This window comes from Martes martes (assembly GCF_963455335.1).
Source record: "Martes martes genome assembly, chromosome: 3".
Taxonomy (NCBI): domain Eukaryota; kingdom Metazoa; phylum Chordata; class Mammalia; order Carnivora; family Mustelidae; genus Martes; species Martes martes.
This window is the reverse complement of record NC_137890.1, coordinates 66148807-66167709: the sequence shown is the minus strand read 5'-3', so window position 1 is coordinate 66167709 and position 18903 is coordinate 66148807. Positions and strand designations below refer to the sequence as shown.

At 34.5% G+C, this 18903-nt stretch overlaps 1 protein-coding gene across 8 annotated transcripts in view; it reads right to left on the bottom strand.

Annotated features, from left to right (window-relative positions):
- Window positions 1-18903, bottom strand: part of SUPT20H (SPT20 homolog, SAGA complex component) — a 41157-nt gene that overhangs the window by 5429 nt on the left and 16825 nt on the right. For 3 of the 8 annotated variants that reach the window (XM_080799728.1, XM_080799725.1, XM_080799727.1), the window contains exons 10-22: window positions 17703-17842; window positions 15601-15757; window positions 15449-15505; window positions 13133-13204; window positions 12350-12507; window positions 11213-11239; window positions 10624-10656; window positions 9949-10066; window positions 9333-9435; window positions 9030-9188; window positions 7014-7083; window positions 6302-6456; window positions 3155-3210 (exon numbers count right to left, since the gene is read on the bottom strand). In XM_080799728.1, coding sequence (XP_080655854.1) covers window positions 3155-3210; window positions 6302-6456; window positions 7014-7083; window positions 9030-9188; window positions 9333-9435; window positions 9949-10066; window positions 10624-10656; window positions 11213-11239; window positions 12350-12507; window positions 13133-13204; window positions 15449-15505; window positions 15601-15757; window positions 17703-17842 — 1305 coding nt within the window. Of the gene's footprint in view, window positions 1-3154; window positions 3211-6301; window positions 6457-7013; window positions 7321-9029; window positions 9189-9332; window positions 9436-9948; window positions 10067-10623; window positions 10657-11212; window positions 11240-12349; window positions 12508-13132; window positions 13205-15448; window positions 15506-15600; window positions 15758-17702; window positions 17843-18903 lie in introns of all 8 variants that reach the window. The other 5 variants (XM_080799726.1, XM_080799723.1, XM_080799724.1 and 2 more) reach the window with 3 other exon arrangements.

The window sequence follows — 18903 nt, the reverse complement described above, 5'->3', positions numbered from 1 at the left end:
AACTAATTAGCTCATTTCACTTTTTTTTTTAAGTTTTTTTTTTTTTTAATTTCACAAAGAGAGACAGTGAGAGAGGGAATACAAGCAGGGTAGTGGAAGAGGGAGAAGCAGGCCTCCTGCGGAACAGGGAGCCTGATGTGGGGCTCGATCCCAGGACCTTGGGATCATGACCCGAGCCGAAGGCGGACACTAAACCGACTGAGCCACCCAGGCACCCAAAACTTTATTTCATAAACACTTTCAGAAGATTCACTATGTATCAGGCATTCTTCTGTGGATTGAGGAAACAGGTGAACAAAAACCAAACCAAACCAATACCCCTGCCCTTTAAAAAAATCTATTTAAAAACAATTTTTAATCGCCATTACTTTAGACTCTCACACAGGTAAGTAATCTCAAACACCTATGATTTTGCTTAATAGTTAGCTATCCAAATATACATACTGCTTTTACTCTTCTTACACATCAATACAAAACAGCATTAAACACATTACAAAGTATAAACAAGAAACTAGTGATATACATATTAAGAAAACTTCTCTAGTTTGTTCTAGCTTTATCAAAACCCACATATGCATGGATTTTTATATAACACAGTAAGGAATTCTAAAGCTGTAATGGAAGTACATTAGATAGCCATATTTTTAGTTTAAAGGTATTAACTTGCTGCTTTGTCATTCTGTACCTAAACTGCTACAAAAAAACCCCAAACAAAAAACCCAAATACTTTTTTAAAGCATCCAGAAAACTCCATGTTAAATATTAAAACTATGGTTTTCAAATGCGTTAGGAAGTAAATGGTCTTCCCTTTATTCTATAAGGGTTAAACCCTTATAGAGGGTTTATAGAGGGTTAAACCCTTACAGAATAAAGGGAAGACCATTTACTTCCTAATGCATTTAAGCCATAGTAATCTAACTTCATGCATGGTTTTGCTTTCCCTGGTTTCAGTTACTATAGTCAAATGAAGTACAGAAGCAGATGATCTTCCTGACATGGTCAGGTCAAGAGTAGCCTAACACTACATCACAATACCTATGTCATTCACCTCATTTCATCTCATCACCTAGGCATTTTATCATCTCACAGAACAAGAAGGGTAAGTATAGTACCCTGTACTTGAGAAACCATATTTACATAACTTCTATTACAGTACACTTATTATCACTGTTCTATTTTATTATTGTTAATCTCTTACTATGTCTAATTCACAAATTAAACTTCACTGAAGGTATTGTGAAAAACAGAAATGACTGACTAGAATCAGGAAGCTCAATGTCAATTATAGGAAGATTGTCAATTACAGATCCCAACAAAAGAATCCTCAACAGGAAAAAATATTCGTAAGTGACAGGCCCCGGCAGGGAAAGAGGTACACTGCATTTCCAACAAGAAATCAGCCATCCCTGTGAGAAGATGTCATCAGCCTGAACTCTTGCTTTTCTCCAAAGCACTTCATTCAAAATAACCTTCTCTGCTTCCTCCGGCTCCATCATAAAATAACATTCCCCTCTTTCGTTTGTTGAACTTCCCTACGGTTTTGTTATACCTTGTTTGGCCCAAAAAGCAATTCTCTGTTATTCCCAAATAAACCCATTTTGCTGGTAAAATAACTGAGTTTTATTTTTAAGGTTAACAGTATGTATGTAGAGGAAAAAACAGTATATACAGGGTTTTGGTTCTATCCAGGTTTTAGGCATCTGCTGGGGGTCTTGAAAATGCATCTTCCTGGGATAACAGGGGACTACTGTAGAAGCACTTTGAAATCATTAAGAAGTCCAAGCAAATAAATACCCAACTACAGAACTCTTAGATCTGCATAGCCAAAAAAAAAAAAAAAAAAAGGTGTCCTCAAGTCACTATCTCTAAACCTCATTGTTAGGAAAATTTGGATTTAGCATAGGTCAACTGTTCCTTCCTCAATCAGTTAAGATAATAAATGCAGCAAAATGTAAGTAACTTAAATGTAGCCTTACTCCTTATAATTAGTGCTATTAAGGAATTCCACTCCTTTCCAAGAGCAATATGCAAAGAAGCTGGCTAAATAAACCAGTATGATCTGTGGTCTGTTGATACTACAAGCGGACTGTTCTGCGATTACATTCCATAAATACAGACACCGTTTTTATTTTCTGTAAGAAATGTTTTTTTAAGTTTTGGCTTGAAATATACTTTCTGATTTGTTATTCCTGAAAACCAGGTTGGGCTGATTTGTCTGGTACTGTTCTTTTATTAAATTTTACTTATTTGACAGAGAGAGAGCACACACACAAGCAGGGGGAGCAGCAGGCAGAGGGGAAGGGAAAAGCAGGTTCCCTGCTGAGCAGGCCTGACATGGGGCTAGATCTCTCTCTGGACGCTGGAATCATAGCCTGAGCCTAAGACAGATGCTTAACCAACTAGCTACCCAGGTGCTCCTGTCTGATACTGTTATATCCTAATAATCCAAAACTCTGCCATATTGTGTCCAGACATTCACTTCTACCTTTTCTAAAAGTTCTCTGAAGACAATCTCCCATCCATTTTCCAACGTGGTAGCTTTATACTGGAACTCATCCTTAAAATAAAGGACCTAGCATAACACTCAGAATATTTTAAGTTCACAACGTGTACTAAATTCTCCATTTCCAATCTCTTTTTATATGCTGACACTGCTAACATGTAAGTATGCCTCATCATTAGACACAAACTGTAATCTGACAAACATTTTATGAGTGACTGTTAGGTGCCTGGAATAGTGCTATGAAATCATATTCTGCTTTGGAAAAGAACACTTACCTATTTTTAAAATCTTTCTATAAGCATGTATAATACATACATAAAATGCCTACTGAAAGAGGAATTATTTTCTAAGTATATTTATTACTTCTATTGTAGGCAAGTGTAGTCCTTGGTAGTTGTTAATTCTCCCCACTAAACAGCTAGTGCTTGATTAGGCAGGGTGCTAGAGCCAATGAGTGTGGTATGTAGGATACAGATTCTTTCTCTTTGTCTACTTTCCTTGTGATCATACAAAGAAAGCAATAATTAACCACACCCTTAGAAGATTTCAAACAGACTTCAACATTTCAAATGCTTATATGATCAGATATACACCATTAAAAAAAGATACCAAACATAAAAACTTCAATCAAAAGCAGTATATCACATTTACCTGGAGTAGATTTAAGGGCCTGAGATTTGAAGTATTTTTTAAACCAAATGGAACACCTGTTAAATAAAACTCATGGTTACAAGAGAGAATTAAAATGTTATTACACTTCAAAATATTTTATACTTTAGTATCTATAAATATGTTAAGTACTTTCTACATAGATGCAGTTATTTTTTCTATACTTTTAGAAAAAAACAAAAAAAAATCATCAATATCTATTAACACTAAGATCTTATTCAAAGATACGGAGCACCAGATACACATTTTATAAGCATACCTCAGAGATATTGTGGGTACAATTCCAGACCACTGCAATAAAGTGAGTATTGCAATAAAGCAAGTCAAATGAATTTTCTGATTTCCCAGTGAATATATTATGTTTATACTATACTGCAGTCTATTAAATGTGCAATAGCATTATGTCTGAAAACACAATGTACAGACCTTAATTAAAATATTTTGTTAAAAAATACATGAACTGAGTCTTCAATGTGTCACAATCACTGATCACAGAGGACTTTGAAAAATGAATAATGAAAAAATCGGAAATACTGCAAGAATTACCAAAATGTGATACAGAGATAATGAAAGGAGGAAAAGCTACTGCAAAAATGTCAATCAAGAGCCTTGCTTGATGCAGGATTGCTACAAACCTTCAATTTGTAGCAGAACATGCACTATCTTCAAAGTGCAATAAAGCCTGTATTCTATTATTTCAGAAATGATTATCTCTTTTACCACTATTTTGACTTTGGCTAGAGAAAGTAATCAGGAAGTATGCAGACACCATGAATATAACAAAACTGTCTCTCTTGTGCAAATACATTTCAGGTATGGACATCTATTTAAATTTCTCAGTGCTAAGTAGTATATACAATAATAAACCTATCTCCAAGAACCCATGTGCTGTTTGCTATTTTTTCCAAGTACTAATAGTAATAATAATAATAATAATGTTAAAGAACACTGAATTTTGTCAAAACTGATCAGGAAACAATGCTGTTATTTCTGAACTTCATCTCCAAAATCTGTGATGCAACATAGAACACATAAAGCAGGGATTGGCCTTCTGGGCCACACATGGCCTCTGTGGCATGTTCTTCCTCTCCACACTGTGGCATATTCTTCCTCTCTACTGTCTTTTTTTTTTTTTTTAATTTATTATTTTATTATTTTTTTAAGATTTTATTTATTTATTTGACAGAGATCACAAGTAGGAAGAGAGGCAGGCGGGGCGGGGGCGGGGGGGGGGGAGCAGGCTCCCTGCTGAGCAGAGAGCCTGATGCAGGGCTCCATCCCAGGACCCTGGGATCATGACCCGAGCCGAAGGCAGAGGCTTTAACCCACTGAACCACCCAGGCGCCCCTGTCTTTTTTTTTTTAAAGGAAACCTTTAAACATATAACCATTCACGTAGTTTGCAGACCATGGTTTCAAAGTATGTGCATATTTTGCCAACAAAATATACCAATTTGAGCACTAATTAAAATGTATTTAGTCCTCTCAGTAGGTAATTGCATTATAAAAAGATAAAAGGCAGAACATTCACAGGTTATGGTATCAAAGCCTTGTAATAAGAAACTGAAGAAGCATAATCACATTAAAATATTACAGTATTGCTATATCCCCATCAGGAAAAATTCTCATGAAAAGATATGACATAACCTCCTTTATTTATTTTTAAAGACTTTGAGAGAGAGACAGAGAGAGAACAAGGCGGGGGGAGAGGGAGGGGCAGATTCCACGCTGAGCAGAGAGGATCCCAGGACCCTCAGATCATGACCTGAGCCGAAGGCAGACACTTAACCAACTGAGCCACCCAGGCACCCCCATAATTCTTTTAAAAATTAATGTCATCTATCTAATGCTTATTGCTTATCAAAGGCACTTTCAAATCACTTCATTAACATTTCTTAAGTGCCATCTGAAGTTAGATATTTTTATTCCCATTTTAGAACAAATGAAACTGAGGTCAAGGGAGAAATATTATGTGACTCCTTTTAGGCCCCACAGTGACCATCTGTAGCCACACGTAACTAGTTGGTAGAAGTAAATATAAGCATCCTAAATTCAACACATGATTCCATTTCGAGTTTCTGCCACTAACATTTATGAACATTAAAATGAGATCACAGCAATATGTTACCTGTTTAAATTATACTGGGTTTGACTTCTTATAACTCAGAAATTTTTTGATAAATTTTTCTTACTTTGTCAAGTTTGTTTTTCCTTACTTTTTTTCTCAGTAGTTTAAGAAATTGGATTATTCCAAGATATTACAAAACATTATTTTAAACAGCATTAAAAAATAGCATAAGTTGTTAGAACTGTTTTCCAGTACATGTAACAGTAATTATTATTGCACTAAAACTATTACTGTTTATGATGAGGACAGTAAATTTTTTTGAATGCTTATTACATCTCAGGCAGTTTAAAGTACATGATCTGTATTTACTCATTCAACCTTCACAACTATGAAGCAAAGCATTATTCTCCCTCATTTTATTAACAAGGAAAGTGAGGTGACTTTCCTGTGATTATTCAGTAAGTTGTACAACTACGATTCGAACTTAGGCAGTCTGGTTCTAGAGCCCAGGCTTTTTATTGCCATTCTATGTTGCCTTTCTCACACAACCTATGTTTCCAAAATATATTTCTTTTACCTGGAATTGGAGGACTACACTGACAGCAAGGCTATCAAAATTAATTTATTATTTTGGAAGGCAGATATAAGTTGCACAAACTTAGCAAGTTTCTTCATAAAATTGCTAAATGGTTTTTTTTTTTTTTTTTAAAGATTTTATTTATTTATTTGACAGACAGATCACAAGTAGACAGAGAGGCAGGCAGAGAGAGAAGGGAGAAAGCAGGCTCCCCACCGAGCAGAGAGCCCGATGCGGGGCTCGATCCCAGGACGCTGGGATCATGACCTGAGCCGAAGGCAGCGGCTTTAACCCACTGAGCCACCCAGGCGCCCCTGCTAAATGGTTTTTAACTACCAGAACTTCAAGGGCTTTTTAAATGAAATACCTATGACATAATGCTTCAAGAAATAAGAATGTTAAGTGTACATAATATGCTTAAAATGACATTTTTATATTACCATGTACTTTAATTTTTTAAAGATTATTATTTCCAATATTCTGACCTGCTTGAGAAGCTGCCTGCATTGCACCGGGCAATGCATTTGGTAGCAGACCGCCTGAGGGGAGAAGGCCACTCAGGTTTATTCCTGCAGGAGTTATGGCACCAGTGTTACAGCCCAGCATAGGGTTTGAACCACTCATCAAAGCCTGAGCTCCACTGCGGGAGAATAAGACAAAGCATTAATACTTGCACTACAAGAGAAAATTTCAGTCACATATTAATTCCCTGGATTAAAAAACAAACTACTAAACAAACATAATTAAGTATTTCAGTCTTAAATCAGTTTTGGGGCTCTGTTTCATTTTTATGCTAGATAGTAAGATTATCTAAAATTAATTACTTTATATTTATCAAGGTTTAAAATCTAATTTGAAAAAGAATAAAAGCATTAATCAAGGGATTAAAAGATGGTAACACTAAGGATAAACAAGAAAATCTATACTGCTGTCAATGTGAAATAGTATCAGGTTAGTGCATATATACATATGTTACCTAAAATTAAAACATAAATTAAAAGATATTTGTTGAGATAGTTTCTATCCATATCTATTTTTCAGTTTCAGAAATATGCAATTTATTAATTTCACAAGTAAGAATTTAGAGCAATGAGAATATCTTAAAACACACACACACACACACACACACACACACACACACACACACACACACAAAACAAAAAAACAACTAAAATCAGGGCATCAGTGCAAACTTACCAAACAGAGCCCACAACATTGATGAAGTTAAGTCCAGCAGAGTTTGCCATGACCTGGGTGGCCGTGGTTCCTGTAGTTATGGATGTTACCATGGTGGAAAGAGGAATGGTCGTTACAGGCATTGCCTGGCTCAGAGACCTTTGCTGCTGAGCAAATTGAGTTAACAAAGTGGGCTGAGGGGTGAAGCCTGAATCTTGGGGAGTAGGGGTGGCTGAAGGGGTAATAGGAGTTGAGCTCTGAGCATCAGGAGGGTGTGGGGTCGATGAAGGGGTTGGTGTAGGAGTAGATGGCTTAGGAGTTCCAGATCCTGCTCATTGAGAAAAATAAAAATTGCTAGTTTGTTATAAATGGCCAGTCCTTTTTAAAATAAGGTTAATGGAATCTTACTTAGCACTGACAATTTGTTCCAGTTTTTTTTAAGCAGTTAACTGCAAGTGTTAATTTCTACACATGATACATGAGTGTTGCTACACTCAATTACAATTAAGGATGCAGTATATCACCTAAAAATTCCATCAGATATGCTATTACAGTAACAGTAAAAATATACATTTGTATACTACCACAATACCCATTTAAAAGTTAATTTCCTACATGCTACCTTTGGCCTAAAAAGTTTAAGAGGAATTCAAATTAATTTTTGTTATTTACGATTTCACTAATTTAGAACTTCATTTAAAAATATTGCTTATTTTCTCTAACAGTCTGAGATAAACTCTGAACATAGTTAATAAATTACATATGGTTAACAATCATATTTGGCACCTAAATGTACATGTTTAATTCCTAACACATCAAGTTTATCCTGACAAACAAATTTACAAAACACAATAATAAAGCAAATATTTGATAGATAATACTGCATCTTTAACAGTAACTGTGTACTTCTGTTTAAATGTAAGAATGTATAGAAAATCTGTTGTGAATGAAGTATGCACAGTTTATCAACTTTTTAAAAAAAAACAAAAACAAAAAACAAAAAAATAAAACCAAAAGCTCTTGAGGTGTTTTCTTTTTTAGCTTTCATGTCCTGCAGAAAGAAAGGAAAGAAATGTGAATGTCCAGAAGCTGTCACTCAACCCTTACTTAAAGTAACAACTGTGTGCAGTAGATTAACATAATCCATACCCACAACATAAGAAGTGTGAATAAGACTTCCAGGAAATTTATAAATTTTTCTTTGTGCAAAACAAGAAGGCAGAAAAATTACACCTTTTGAGCTATCAAGATGAAGATGTTTATATCTAAGGCAAAGACCACCCTATCACTGTGCAGTGTACTAAAACTTTCAGCACACTTTAGTTATCTATAAAAAAATCTAAAAAACTGGAATGCTTTTTTGCAAATTGATACCTAAATATCTCAGAAAACTCTAATTTGAAGAAATTCTTCCAAATGAATGCCAGAATTCTTGCATAAGTTTTCTTGATGTTAAAAAAAATATTCAGTAGTAAAAATTACATTTTAATATTTTCAGAATAATGCCTTATGATTATTACCACATTTTAGTAACTGGTTACAATTTTAAGAGTGTAGGAGTGTTTTTGAAAGATCGGCTTTCAGTTTATTTTATCACCATCTTGGAATTATTTGGTTTCTTACATATACAAAGATAGGACTGCAGCAACAACTCTTATGACATTTTTTTTTTTCTTATCAGCTACATAGTTTACATAAAATGTAACATGATCCCTAGTGAACACTGGAATAAAAAATATTTTGGAATCTTATTGCCACATTTAACAAGATTATTTAAGGAGATGTGTAGGTTGTAAATCTATAAGGTATACACACAGTGCATACATAGATACAGAAAAACAAATACAATTACAATAAACACATAATACATACAATTAACAAGAGATTCCCCTGAAGCTTCTCAAAAGTTATACATTTTGGGTACATAGTACATTCAGATTTCAGTATTTCACTGGTCAAAAAAAAAATAGCTGTTTTAAGAAACACTAATGCAAAAAGCTAATGAAGAGCTAATGAAGAATTTAAGTTATAACTCACTTTGTGATGAGCTGGCAGGTGACAGGGCAGCTGGAGAAAGCATGCTAACTTGATTGAGATCCACAGATGACTTCCGAGAAAGACTTGGCGGCTTGGAAGCCGGTGGAGGAGTTGGAGATTTAAGAAAGCTGCTGGCCTGCTGTGGTGTAAAATAGTTACCTAGAAGAATATAAAAGTTATTTCGTACACTTATAATTCAAAATTCTGTGAATTAAGTAGGCCATAATATTTGTAAAGTTTTAAAAATAGATTATGACTATACCATGTGTTTTACTCCAAATGACAGAAACCAAAGTGTAATACCTGAAGAACTATTTCCTGAGCTTGAGGGAAGTTTGATGGGTGGAGGTCGATGTTTTACTCCCTTTCCCAATACTGAAGACTGAACTGACACAGTCTCTGGTTGCTAAGAGACAGGGACATTAAACATGCTTATTAAAATTAAGCTCAAATTAGAAACTCATAAATTAATACCACTATAGCGTCTAGATGAGAACATGGACTTTAAAACTCTGAAAAGTACTCTTAGTGTTATAGGCTGGGTGTTACAGATGTTACAAAAAATATATTTAATTTCACCTAAGGAGGTTCATGACATTATAATATATATATAATATGAAGGAAAGATTTCTAAGTAACAAGGTGGGGAGAAAGTGCAACAGAGAAGAGCAGAAAGGTAAACTGAAGGCAAAGCTTCCATTCTTAAATCTTTCCAGGGAAAAGAGTAAACTGTTGAAGCCAGGTGATTAGTATACACAGGTGTTCATTATACTTTTCTCTCTACCTTTGTGTATACTTGAAAGTTTCCGTTACAGAAAGTTAAATATTAAACAATACCCCCATCCCTCAAAAAAACAGTCTTTAACATTTCTTAGATTCCTTAAGAAACAATTAGGCAAAAAAAAGTAATCAAACACACTTCTGTTTCTTTTCCTGGAGAAAGCTGACTCAAGCTGGCTGAGCCACTGGAGCTGTGTGACATTTTGACTGGACATTTGGCTTCATTCTGGACCAATTCCTGGTACTGATTGACTACCCTAGAATATTAGGAGTAAGTGAGTAAAGATTAGGTAACTGTTCTAAACATAGATTTATAGAAAATAAATAATAATGGTTAATAAAAGAATTTCCATCCAAACTAACACAAAAATTCAAACTAAATAATTTAGGTTCATGCCAAAAATACATTCTTCTAATCTTTTCAATGACAAGCTAATGCTCAAAACATTTTGCTAATAAACAATCTAAAGATAAACATACAGTATCTTCCTTTTAATACAGAAATTACAGAGATTATTTAACCAATAAGCAGCCAAAGAAATTACCACTGACTTTCACTTACATTGTGATTAAAGTACTACTTAGAAATTGTCTTCCTTAGCTACCATAGATGTATCTATGCTTTCTTATTTAAAATACACTGTATTTTAAACTTTATTCTTGTGTTATATTCTCAATTCTATAAAAAACACTAGTAATATTTAAAGTGTAACTAAAATCAAAGTTGTGACTCTTAGTGGAGTACTCTCTATCCTATAAAAGTGAAGTTTTACATATTCATCCTGATTAAAGATAAAGACACAAGTATTTTTACCTCTCAGCATCAGTCTTTGACCCAATAATAAACCTGAAATGTTTAAAAGAGAGAAAAGTATTATGTTAAGAGTTGTCTTAAGGAGTGCTGGGATTACTTTTGAAGGCTTCCGTATTTTAGTGACTGCAGTTTTATAAAATGAGTCAAACTACAAAGATATTATAAAAAAACTTTTAAAAATACATTTAAACTTATGAAGCAGTGACCAAGTTTTGCATGCATTATAAAATATCCTGTGAATAATTTGGCTGATTTAATTTAAGGGAGATGTATTTTGGCATAAAACTTATGTATCAAAACAAAATCTGGGCTCAGAGTTACCAAGTGCTTTACATCCTTACAAGTGTCTGCCCTACAGCAAAACTCACTGAACTACTGTGTGCAAGCCCTTTGGCCTTCCTCACTTTAACCTTTGATTTTCGAAGTTATTAATAATGTCTACAGAGTAGATCTTAGAATATATTTTAGACAAGGAAGGTAGTTTATTGCCAATTCAACAAAATGTCTTTACCAAGTCTTTTTAAAGAATTTGACATTTATATGATTTCTTAACAGATTAAAATAGTGAATTTGTTTATTTTTTAATTACCAATTTGAATGATCATCTGTGGAGGAGCTGAAATATAAAATGTAAAAAAAGAAAAAACTTGGTTAATGCAGCTCAAACTTTAACTTCAAAGTTATTAACTCAAGTAATTTATGAATATGGAAGAATGACTGGAAGTAACAAAACATGCAGCATTTTTGCAGCAAGTCCCTGATGTAAAGGCAAAAAATTCAATTCTCTTCTTGTTAGATCTAATTAGTTGGCTTTTGAACTGTTTTTTTTTAACGAGGAAAAAAACCATATATTATCTTATGTTTGAGAAAGGTTAATAATTTAAAATAACCAACATATGTCTTAAGGGGAAGATTTTCAAAGACACAGGTAATCAAAACATCTGATCTATGTAGTATTCAACAATAGAAACTGCTAATGTGAAAAAATTACCTAATGATTCTTTGACTGAAACTATTTCTTTCCATTGACTTTTACTTAGATATTGATGAGGCTGGTCTTTAAAAACCCATTTCTACTATTGTTTCATTTAATATCGTGTTAAGGAAAGACTTTATAAAGAATTTAACATAGTCCTGGCCCCTGCTTTTTTTGTTGAGCTCCTCTTTGTAGTTTCCTCTTTTTGAAACAGCATCAACTTGATTGAAGAACAAAACAAATAATCAAACAATAAAAACAAAATTAAATACTGTTACCTTGTAGTTACTTAAGAGTCTGTAAGTTTTAGAAGATCAAATATGTGTGTATGTGTATTTTCTTTTAGAGCCAATAACTATATTATGCACTGAGTCTTTGTTCTTAAATGCAGTGCTGTAATACCAAGCACCTTTAACAGCTTCATTTATAGTAAACTTGCTATCTCAGAAACACTTCAAATTCCTGCTCACAGGTTGAAGTCAAACGTGTCAACACATAAATATAACAAGAGGGATATATCCTTCAAAACAGGTATGAAAATTATACCTTAGGTTTTTAAAAAGATTACTTTAACTCCTGGACAACATGGTAACTATAATTTACTTTTGTCTGCTGACAAATCTAATTGGAGTCCTTAAATAACAAATGGATCCCCAAAGGGAAATTTTTATTTATTAATGGTTCATCAGTAGCTGCTAGATAAATTCGGATGCCTAATTTTGTCAATTACACGTGTTTAACAGAACTCACTGGGATGGAGACATCTGGCTGTCATTTTCTTCATCTTCTTTACATGGCTGTATTTTACCATAGTATAGTGGATCACCAAGTGACTGCAAAATGGTCAGCTTTGTTTTCTGATACTGATTACCAGCTTCACATTCAAATACATAATCATCTTTTACATCCTGTAAAAGAACATTCCAGATAAATATCTTCTTTAGTAAATACATAATCAAAGCTAACAAACGACACACTAACTTGTTTCTGGCAACAGAAGACACATTACGTTTTGACTATAGACCATCAAAGAGAATAAAGCCCAGGATTCTCTTCTATGTAGCAGTGTAAGAATGAGGGTCCAATGAGGTAGTTAACCAAGCCCAAGTGAAATGTGGCAAAATTGGATATACTGGATATATGAATATAAATACTAAATATTAAAGGGGTAAAACTTTTGAAGACAGATCTACTTCTATTTATCACATACAAGAAATATTACTGCACTTAGGGAAAACTTATATATAACATTCCAAATCATCTTTAGAATAACTTACTAATTAGAAACAGAAAACCAATCAGAACCACCAATATGCAACTGAAACAGAAGTAAAAATTCAGTTATATATTACGAATGCCCTAAACCATACTTTATGAAAAACAAAACTAAAAAACTGTTCTTTCTTTTAATTCACTAAACCCCCAGGATATCCTTTAAATTAAAAAAAAAAAAATCCTAAAAGTAAAGTCACTTTATGTTTAATAAATTCAGAAACAGTCTCATCAGAAAGAAGACTACAAGGATGGACTTACATGGGCTGGCCAGACTGTTGGTTGTGAGTCATCAGATTTGATGGACTTTTCCACTTTAGCATATTTCTCTACCTAAGCAATCAAATCAAGAGACAGCAGATGTAATGGAATCAGTACTATGACCAAAGAGAAAAGCCCAAGTAACTCAACAACATAATGTAGCTTCAAGCACAAAAATTCTCGAATTGCTAAAATCACCGACTATGCTTAATATAAAACTCTCCTGATATAATCATCTGACCAATTGGTTTTAAAAACAAAATTAGAATCCCTTTTGTCATTAAATAGGTTAGTAAACAGCTGTTTTTTTTTTTTTTTTTAAACAGCTGTTTTTTTTTTGACAGTGCCTCTTCTTTTTATCCCTTAAGTTGATACTACATTTGTCCTTTGGGAAAGTTTGAATGTCACAGACATCAATCAGGACCAAAATCTTCTCCTTTGGCTGGGTTTTTAAACTATTTATTTATTTATTTATTTGAGAGAGAGAGGGGAAGAAGAGGGAGAAGCAAGCTCCCCACTGAGCTGGGAGCCTGATGTGGGGCTCAATCCCAAGATCCCAGGATCATGACTGGAGCTGAAGGCAGATGCTTCACCAACAGAGCCACCCTGACGCTCCCTATGGCTGGGTTTTAATGGAACAAAAGTTCTCTTGTGACATGTGGGACAAAACTGGTACTGGGGTCCACAGCCTACATTTGAGAAGCAAAATGCTAATACAAAGTTTCTCAGTCTGAGTCGATCAGAAGAATCTAGAATACCAGGTAAATGTAGACAAAACTGGAGAAAGACTAGGTAAGTTATATTAAAGTTGATAAAATTTTTATGAACCTTTTCCATTTTCTAATCAGACACGGATTATATATTTTGTATTATCTCCTACCGGCCTGTGTGAATCAAGTATTCTCATCTTCCTGGTAACCATGACCTTAAGATAAATCACGCTCATGTGGGAATTGGGTAAAAATTCAGATTTCCATGTCTTTTCCCTGGAGAGCTGACTAAATTAGAAGGTCTGAAGTGGGACGTGAAATCTACATTTACCTGGTATTCTAGATTCTTCTTCTGATCTACTCAGACAAACTTTGTATTAGCATTTTGCTACTCAAATGTAGGCTGTGGACCCTAGCACCATGCAACCTGAGAACCTGGAAAAATTACAGAATCTCAGGTTCTAGCTCAGACTTGCTCAATTAGAACTTCTGCATTTTAACAAGCAAGCCAAAGTAATTAGGATACACATTAAAGTTTGAGAAGCACTGCTTTAGATACCCAGTCACCATCCAAAGCTAAATCCCACCCTTTGATATTTACACTAACATCTCTTCTCAAGCTGCATTCCTTTGGAAACATGTAAGTTATCAAAAAATAATGTGGCTTATACTCCCTTTTAGTCATATATATAGCGTACTTCTGAAGGCTTTGGTTTTGTGCTTTTCAGAAACTTTTTTAACCTCAGGAAATAAGAATAGTACATGTGCTAGCCTAGTACATGTGCTAGCCCATGTGCTAGCTATCCAAGGATGCAGAAGAAAAGCAAACATCTGTTAAAATAACTAACCAATTATAAAAACTTGAGTGAAAAACAGAAAGGAACACAGGAGAAATAGGAAAGTAAAAGAAATATGGGACAAGTCATCAAAGTATCTCTTTTATTTATTTAAAAGATTTTTACTTATTTATTTGACAGACAGAGATCACTAGTAGGCAGAGAGGCAGGTGGGGGAGTGGGGGAGAGGTGCAGGCTCCCTGCTGAGCAGAGAGCCCGATGCAGGGCTCGATCCCAGGACCCTGGGATCATGACCTGAGCTGAAGGCAGAGGCTTTAACCCACTGAGCCATCCAGGCATCCCCTCTTTTATGTTTTTGATTATTTATATCTCATGAGTATTATGGATGAGCAGAAAATAAAATCTGAAGTTCCTAATCCTGGCCACTGCTCCACTATTGTTACTTTTTACATTTAACTAATTTGAGAAAAGAAGCATTACCGGGAAATTATAATGATGTATTATGAAAAAAAAGAACACACTCTATAAATTTTATGTAATAATGTACCATCTTTTTCCATTTCAAAATTCTTTTATTGTTCCTAAACACAGACCATTTATAGCAATACACAGAGGTATTAAAGTGCTGTACTCTTATACAAGTTAATGTGAAAGAATATTCTAAAATATTTTAAAAATGAGCAATTGATTTTAAAAAAAAATTACTGTTTTTAAAACAAGTGAGTCTTTGTTTTCCCTGAATATAAGCTGCTATTAGTTAAATTTAGGAACTTTGTAAGAAAATAAGTGCAATTCATGAACTGACTTACATCCACTTCAGAAGGTATGGCCAAATTACAGGGACTTCGCTTCCACATATCTACACACTGAAAATTAAAAACAGTATTAATATGCTGAAAATTCAAAATGAGCAAAGTTTTTGGCATAATAATAAGCTTCATTTAAAAAAACACATACTTACATTTCCTGCTTTAGATATCTTGAGGTCATAATGTTGACCTGCTTTTCTTTCCTTCCTTTTTTGTAAGAAATCAAGTAATTTTAGCTGTGGAGGAGGTGGACAATGAGACAGATCCTGTTGCCGATTCAGAGAGGACCTGGAATACCTCTTGAAACACCTGAAATATTAAGAGTGAACTGAACAAAAGAAACTCAGACTAAATCTTGATTCAGTCAGTAAACATTGTATTTGTCAATCACAAATATCTGTAGAACACCACCGCTTGCCAAGCAAAGTCCCAGGGACTGATAAAACAAAAATGAACAAGACAAACAAAATTCCTGTTACTTGGAGGTGATAGTCCAGAAGGGAAAACAGGCATTCACAAGTAAACAGGTAAGATCTTTTCAAAGAGCACTGATTAGTAGGAGAAAAAACAAAACAAAACAAAACAGGGTACTGTGGTGAGTCAGTGATAGAGAGGGCAGAATTAGGTAAAAGGAAGGAAGGACTGGACTCTGAAGAAATGCTGTGTGAGCTGAGCTATGAACGGCATGAAAGAAGTGGCTATGAGATCAGGGAGGGTGCCTGGGTGCTCGAGTGGTTGGGCATCTGCCTTTGGCTTGGGTCATGATCTCAGGGTCCTAGGATCAAGCCCCAAGTTGGCTTCCTGCTTGGTGAGGAATCTGCTTTTTCCTCTCCCTCTGCCCACTACCCCTCATGCTCTCTCTCAAATAAATAAAATCTTTAAAAAAAAAAAAAAAAAAGAGAGAGAGAGAGAGAGAGAGAAAAGAAAAGAAAGATCAGGGAATGAATATTTGAAGCACAGAGAAGAATTTAAAATTAAGAATTAAAAACTAAACTTTGTTTTTAGAAACAGAAAATAGGTATGATTAGAGCACGAGGGTCCACATAATAGATGAGGTCAGAGAATAAGAAAGGAGCCTTACAGATTAATGGTAATGTGTTTAGATTTAATGTAAAATACAAGGGGGAAGCCTTAGGGAAATTTTAGCAAGTAGTGGCAGATAGTCTCCTTTGACGTTTTTAAAGGATTTTTCCGGTTTGCTTACGTGGCAAATAGATCAAAAGGGAGAAAATGCAGCAGCAGGAAGGTGAAACAGGAATTTGCAAAAGAAGTCAAGATGAAGATAATGCTGACTTTAACAATGATTTAGCAGTGGGCATGGAGATGTGGAGAGATACAAAGAGATTTTACAGGGCTGCTGACAGATCTTATATGGACTTACTTCACTATTTCCGAAACTGTACCTTTTCCTCAGCATATGTTGTTTACGTAGTAAACTGAGGAATTTAGAAAAATGGATAGGTTTTTGAACTCCTCCAAACTTGACGATTATCCAAAGTGGGCCATTAAAACAATTATGTCAGAAGTACTTAATGATGAACCAACTATAACTGTAGTCCAAGTTAATATTAAGCAAAAGAGAGAGCAAAAACATTTAAAGATGACTTCGCATGTTATAAAAAGGCATCTGGTTATAAACTGACTTGTCAGACTGTGATATTTTATCAGATTTCAAAAATAAACTACAAATTGTTTCTTTAAAAGCAGTATTAACAAAACAAATAGGTTATTGGTTATTAGTAATTAGTCAGGAATTATTCTTTTTATTCTTGTCTCTTCTCAGTCTCTCTTTTTAGTAAACAGACTCTAAACTTTAGGAAGTTTCTTCTTTCACAAAATGCAGAGAACGCACCACTTCAATATAAAGCACAGCATTAAAAATCCATAATACACAAATAAAGTAATATAAGGCCATTTAAATCCTTTTTTTTTTTCCCAGATTATTTATTTATTTATTTGACAGAGGTCACAAGTAGGCAGAGAGGCAGGCAGAGGCGGGAGGGGAGAGGGGGGAAAGCAGGCTCCCTGCCGAGCAGAGAGCCTGATGTGGGGGTTGATCCCAGGACCTTGGGATCATGACCTGAGCCGAAGGCAGAGGCTTAACCCACTGAGCCACTAAGGTGCCCCTAAAATCCCGTTTTTAAAAAGTCAGAGAACTTTTATACCTTGGAAGGGAAAGATACCATAAATAGCAAAATTTAAAGCTACTTGCCTAGGAACATCTTCTGGTTTACCTATCTACAAAGGCATTTACCGTTTCATTGGGCGTGTGTTCATCTTTTGCTTGTTATAAAGGAGTCTGTTTGCAGTGCAGGTTACTGCTATAGAAGGATCAAGACACAGTGGTTCAGCTGTAGCTAGGATCAGTTGGCTCTCAAGCAAAAGTTTATCTTCCTAAAATACATAAGAGCACATGTCAGTAACAGATTTAAGTTTTTCAAATCACACATATCTCTTAATCTAGAAATATTCCTTGGAACTGTTACATACTAACATAAAACACAGTATTTCAAGTTCCAACCTTTTTGTCAACGTCAAAAACTTGACAGCATAATGAAAGTATTAATGGAAATTCAGTTATCTAACAGTGTTCAAATGGTCAAATTGTAAGAATGCCTACTCATTAATTCAACAAATATTTGCCAAGCACTTACTATGTGTTAGGCCCTGTTCTAAGAGCTGAGGATTAAGCAGTGAACAAAACAGATAAAATCATCTGCTTCCACAAAGCTTACAAAATGTTGGATCATAGCACTTTCAACAACACGGAGATTAACAGTCTCATTCTATACTCAGCTTAACTTCATTGCAAGACTAAAAATGATCACACTAATACTGTGTAAGCTCTATATACCCATTCCAAAGTGTACACAGGTGTTTTACTGATATTACATAAGGAATACTGCATTCCTTTATTTTTTTTTTTGAATTACTGAAATATTTTAATAGCAACAATTAAATTTTTTTACAGTCAAATGAGTCAATACTATTGCTGAGTAAGATTTTTTGCAAACAAACACTGCTTCTTTCAATACTTCAACTTTTTATTATGGGTATTTTCTTTTTTTTTTTTTTTTTTTTTTTTTTAATTTTTTTATTTTAATAAACATATAATGTATTTTGGGTATTTTCAAACATACATAAAAGCAGAAGTGTGGTGACCCCATGTACCAACACTTAATTTCATTTAATAGCTCCCTCTGTAACTTATGTTTTTGTTTTGCTAGAGTATTTTAAAATAATCTATTACAGCATGCATTGCTAACTGATAAGGAGTTCTTTTTTTTTTTTTTTTAATTTTTTTATTTTAATAAACATATAATGTATTTTTATCCCCAGGGGTACAGGTCTGTGAATCGTCTGGTTTACACATTTCACAGCACTCATCATAGCCCATACCCTCCCCAATGTCCATTTCCCCACCACCCTCTCCCGTCCCCCTTCCCCCCCGCAGC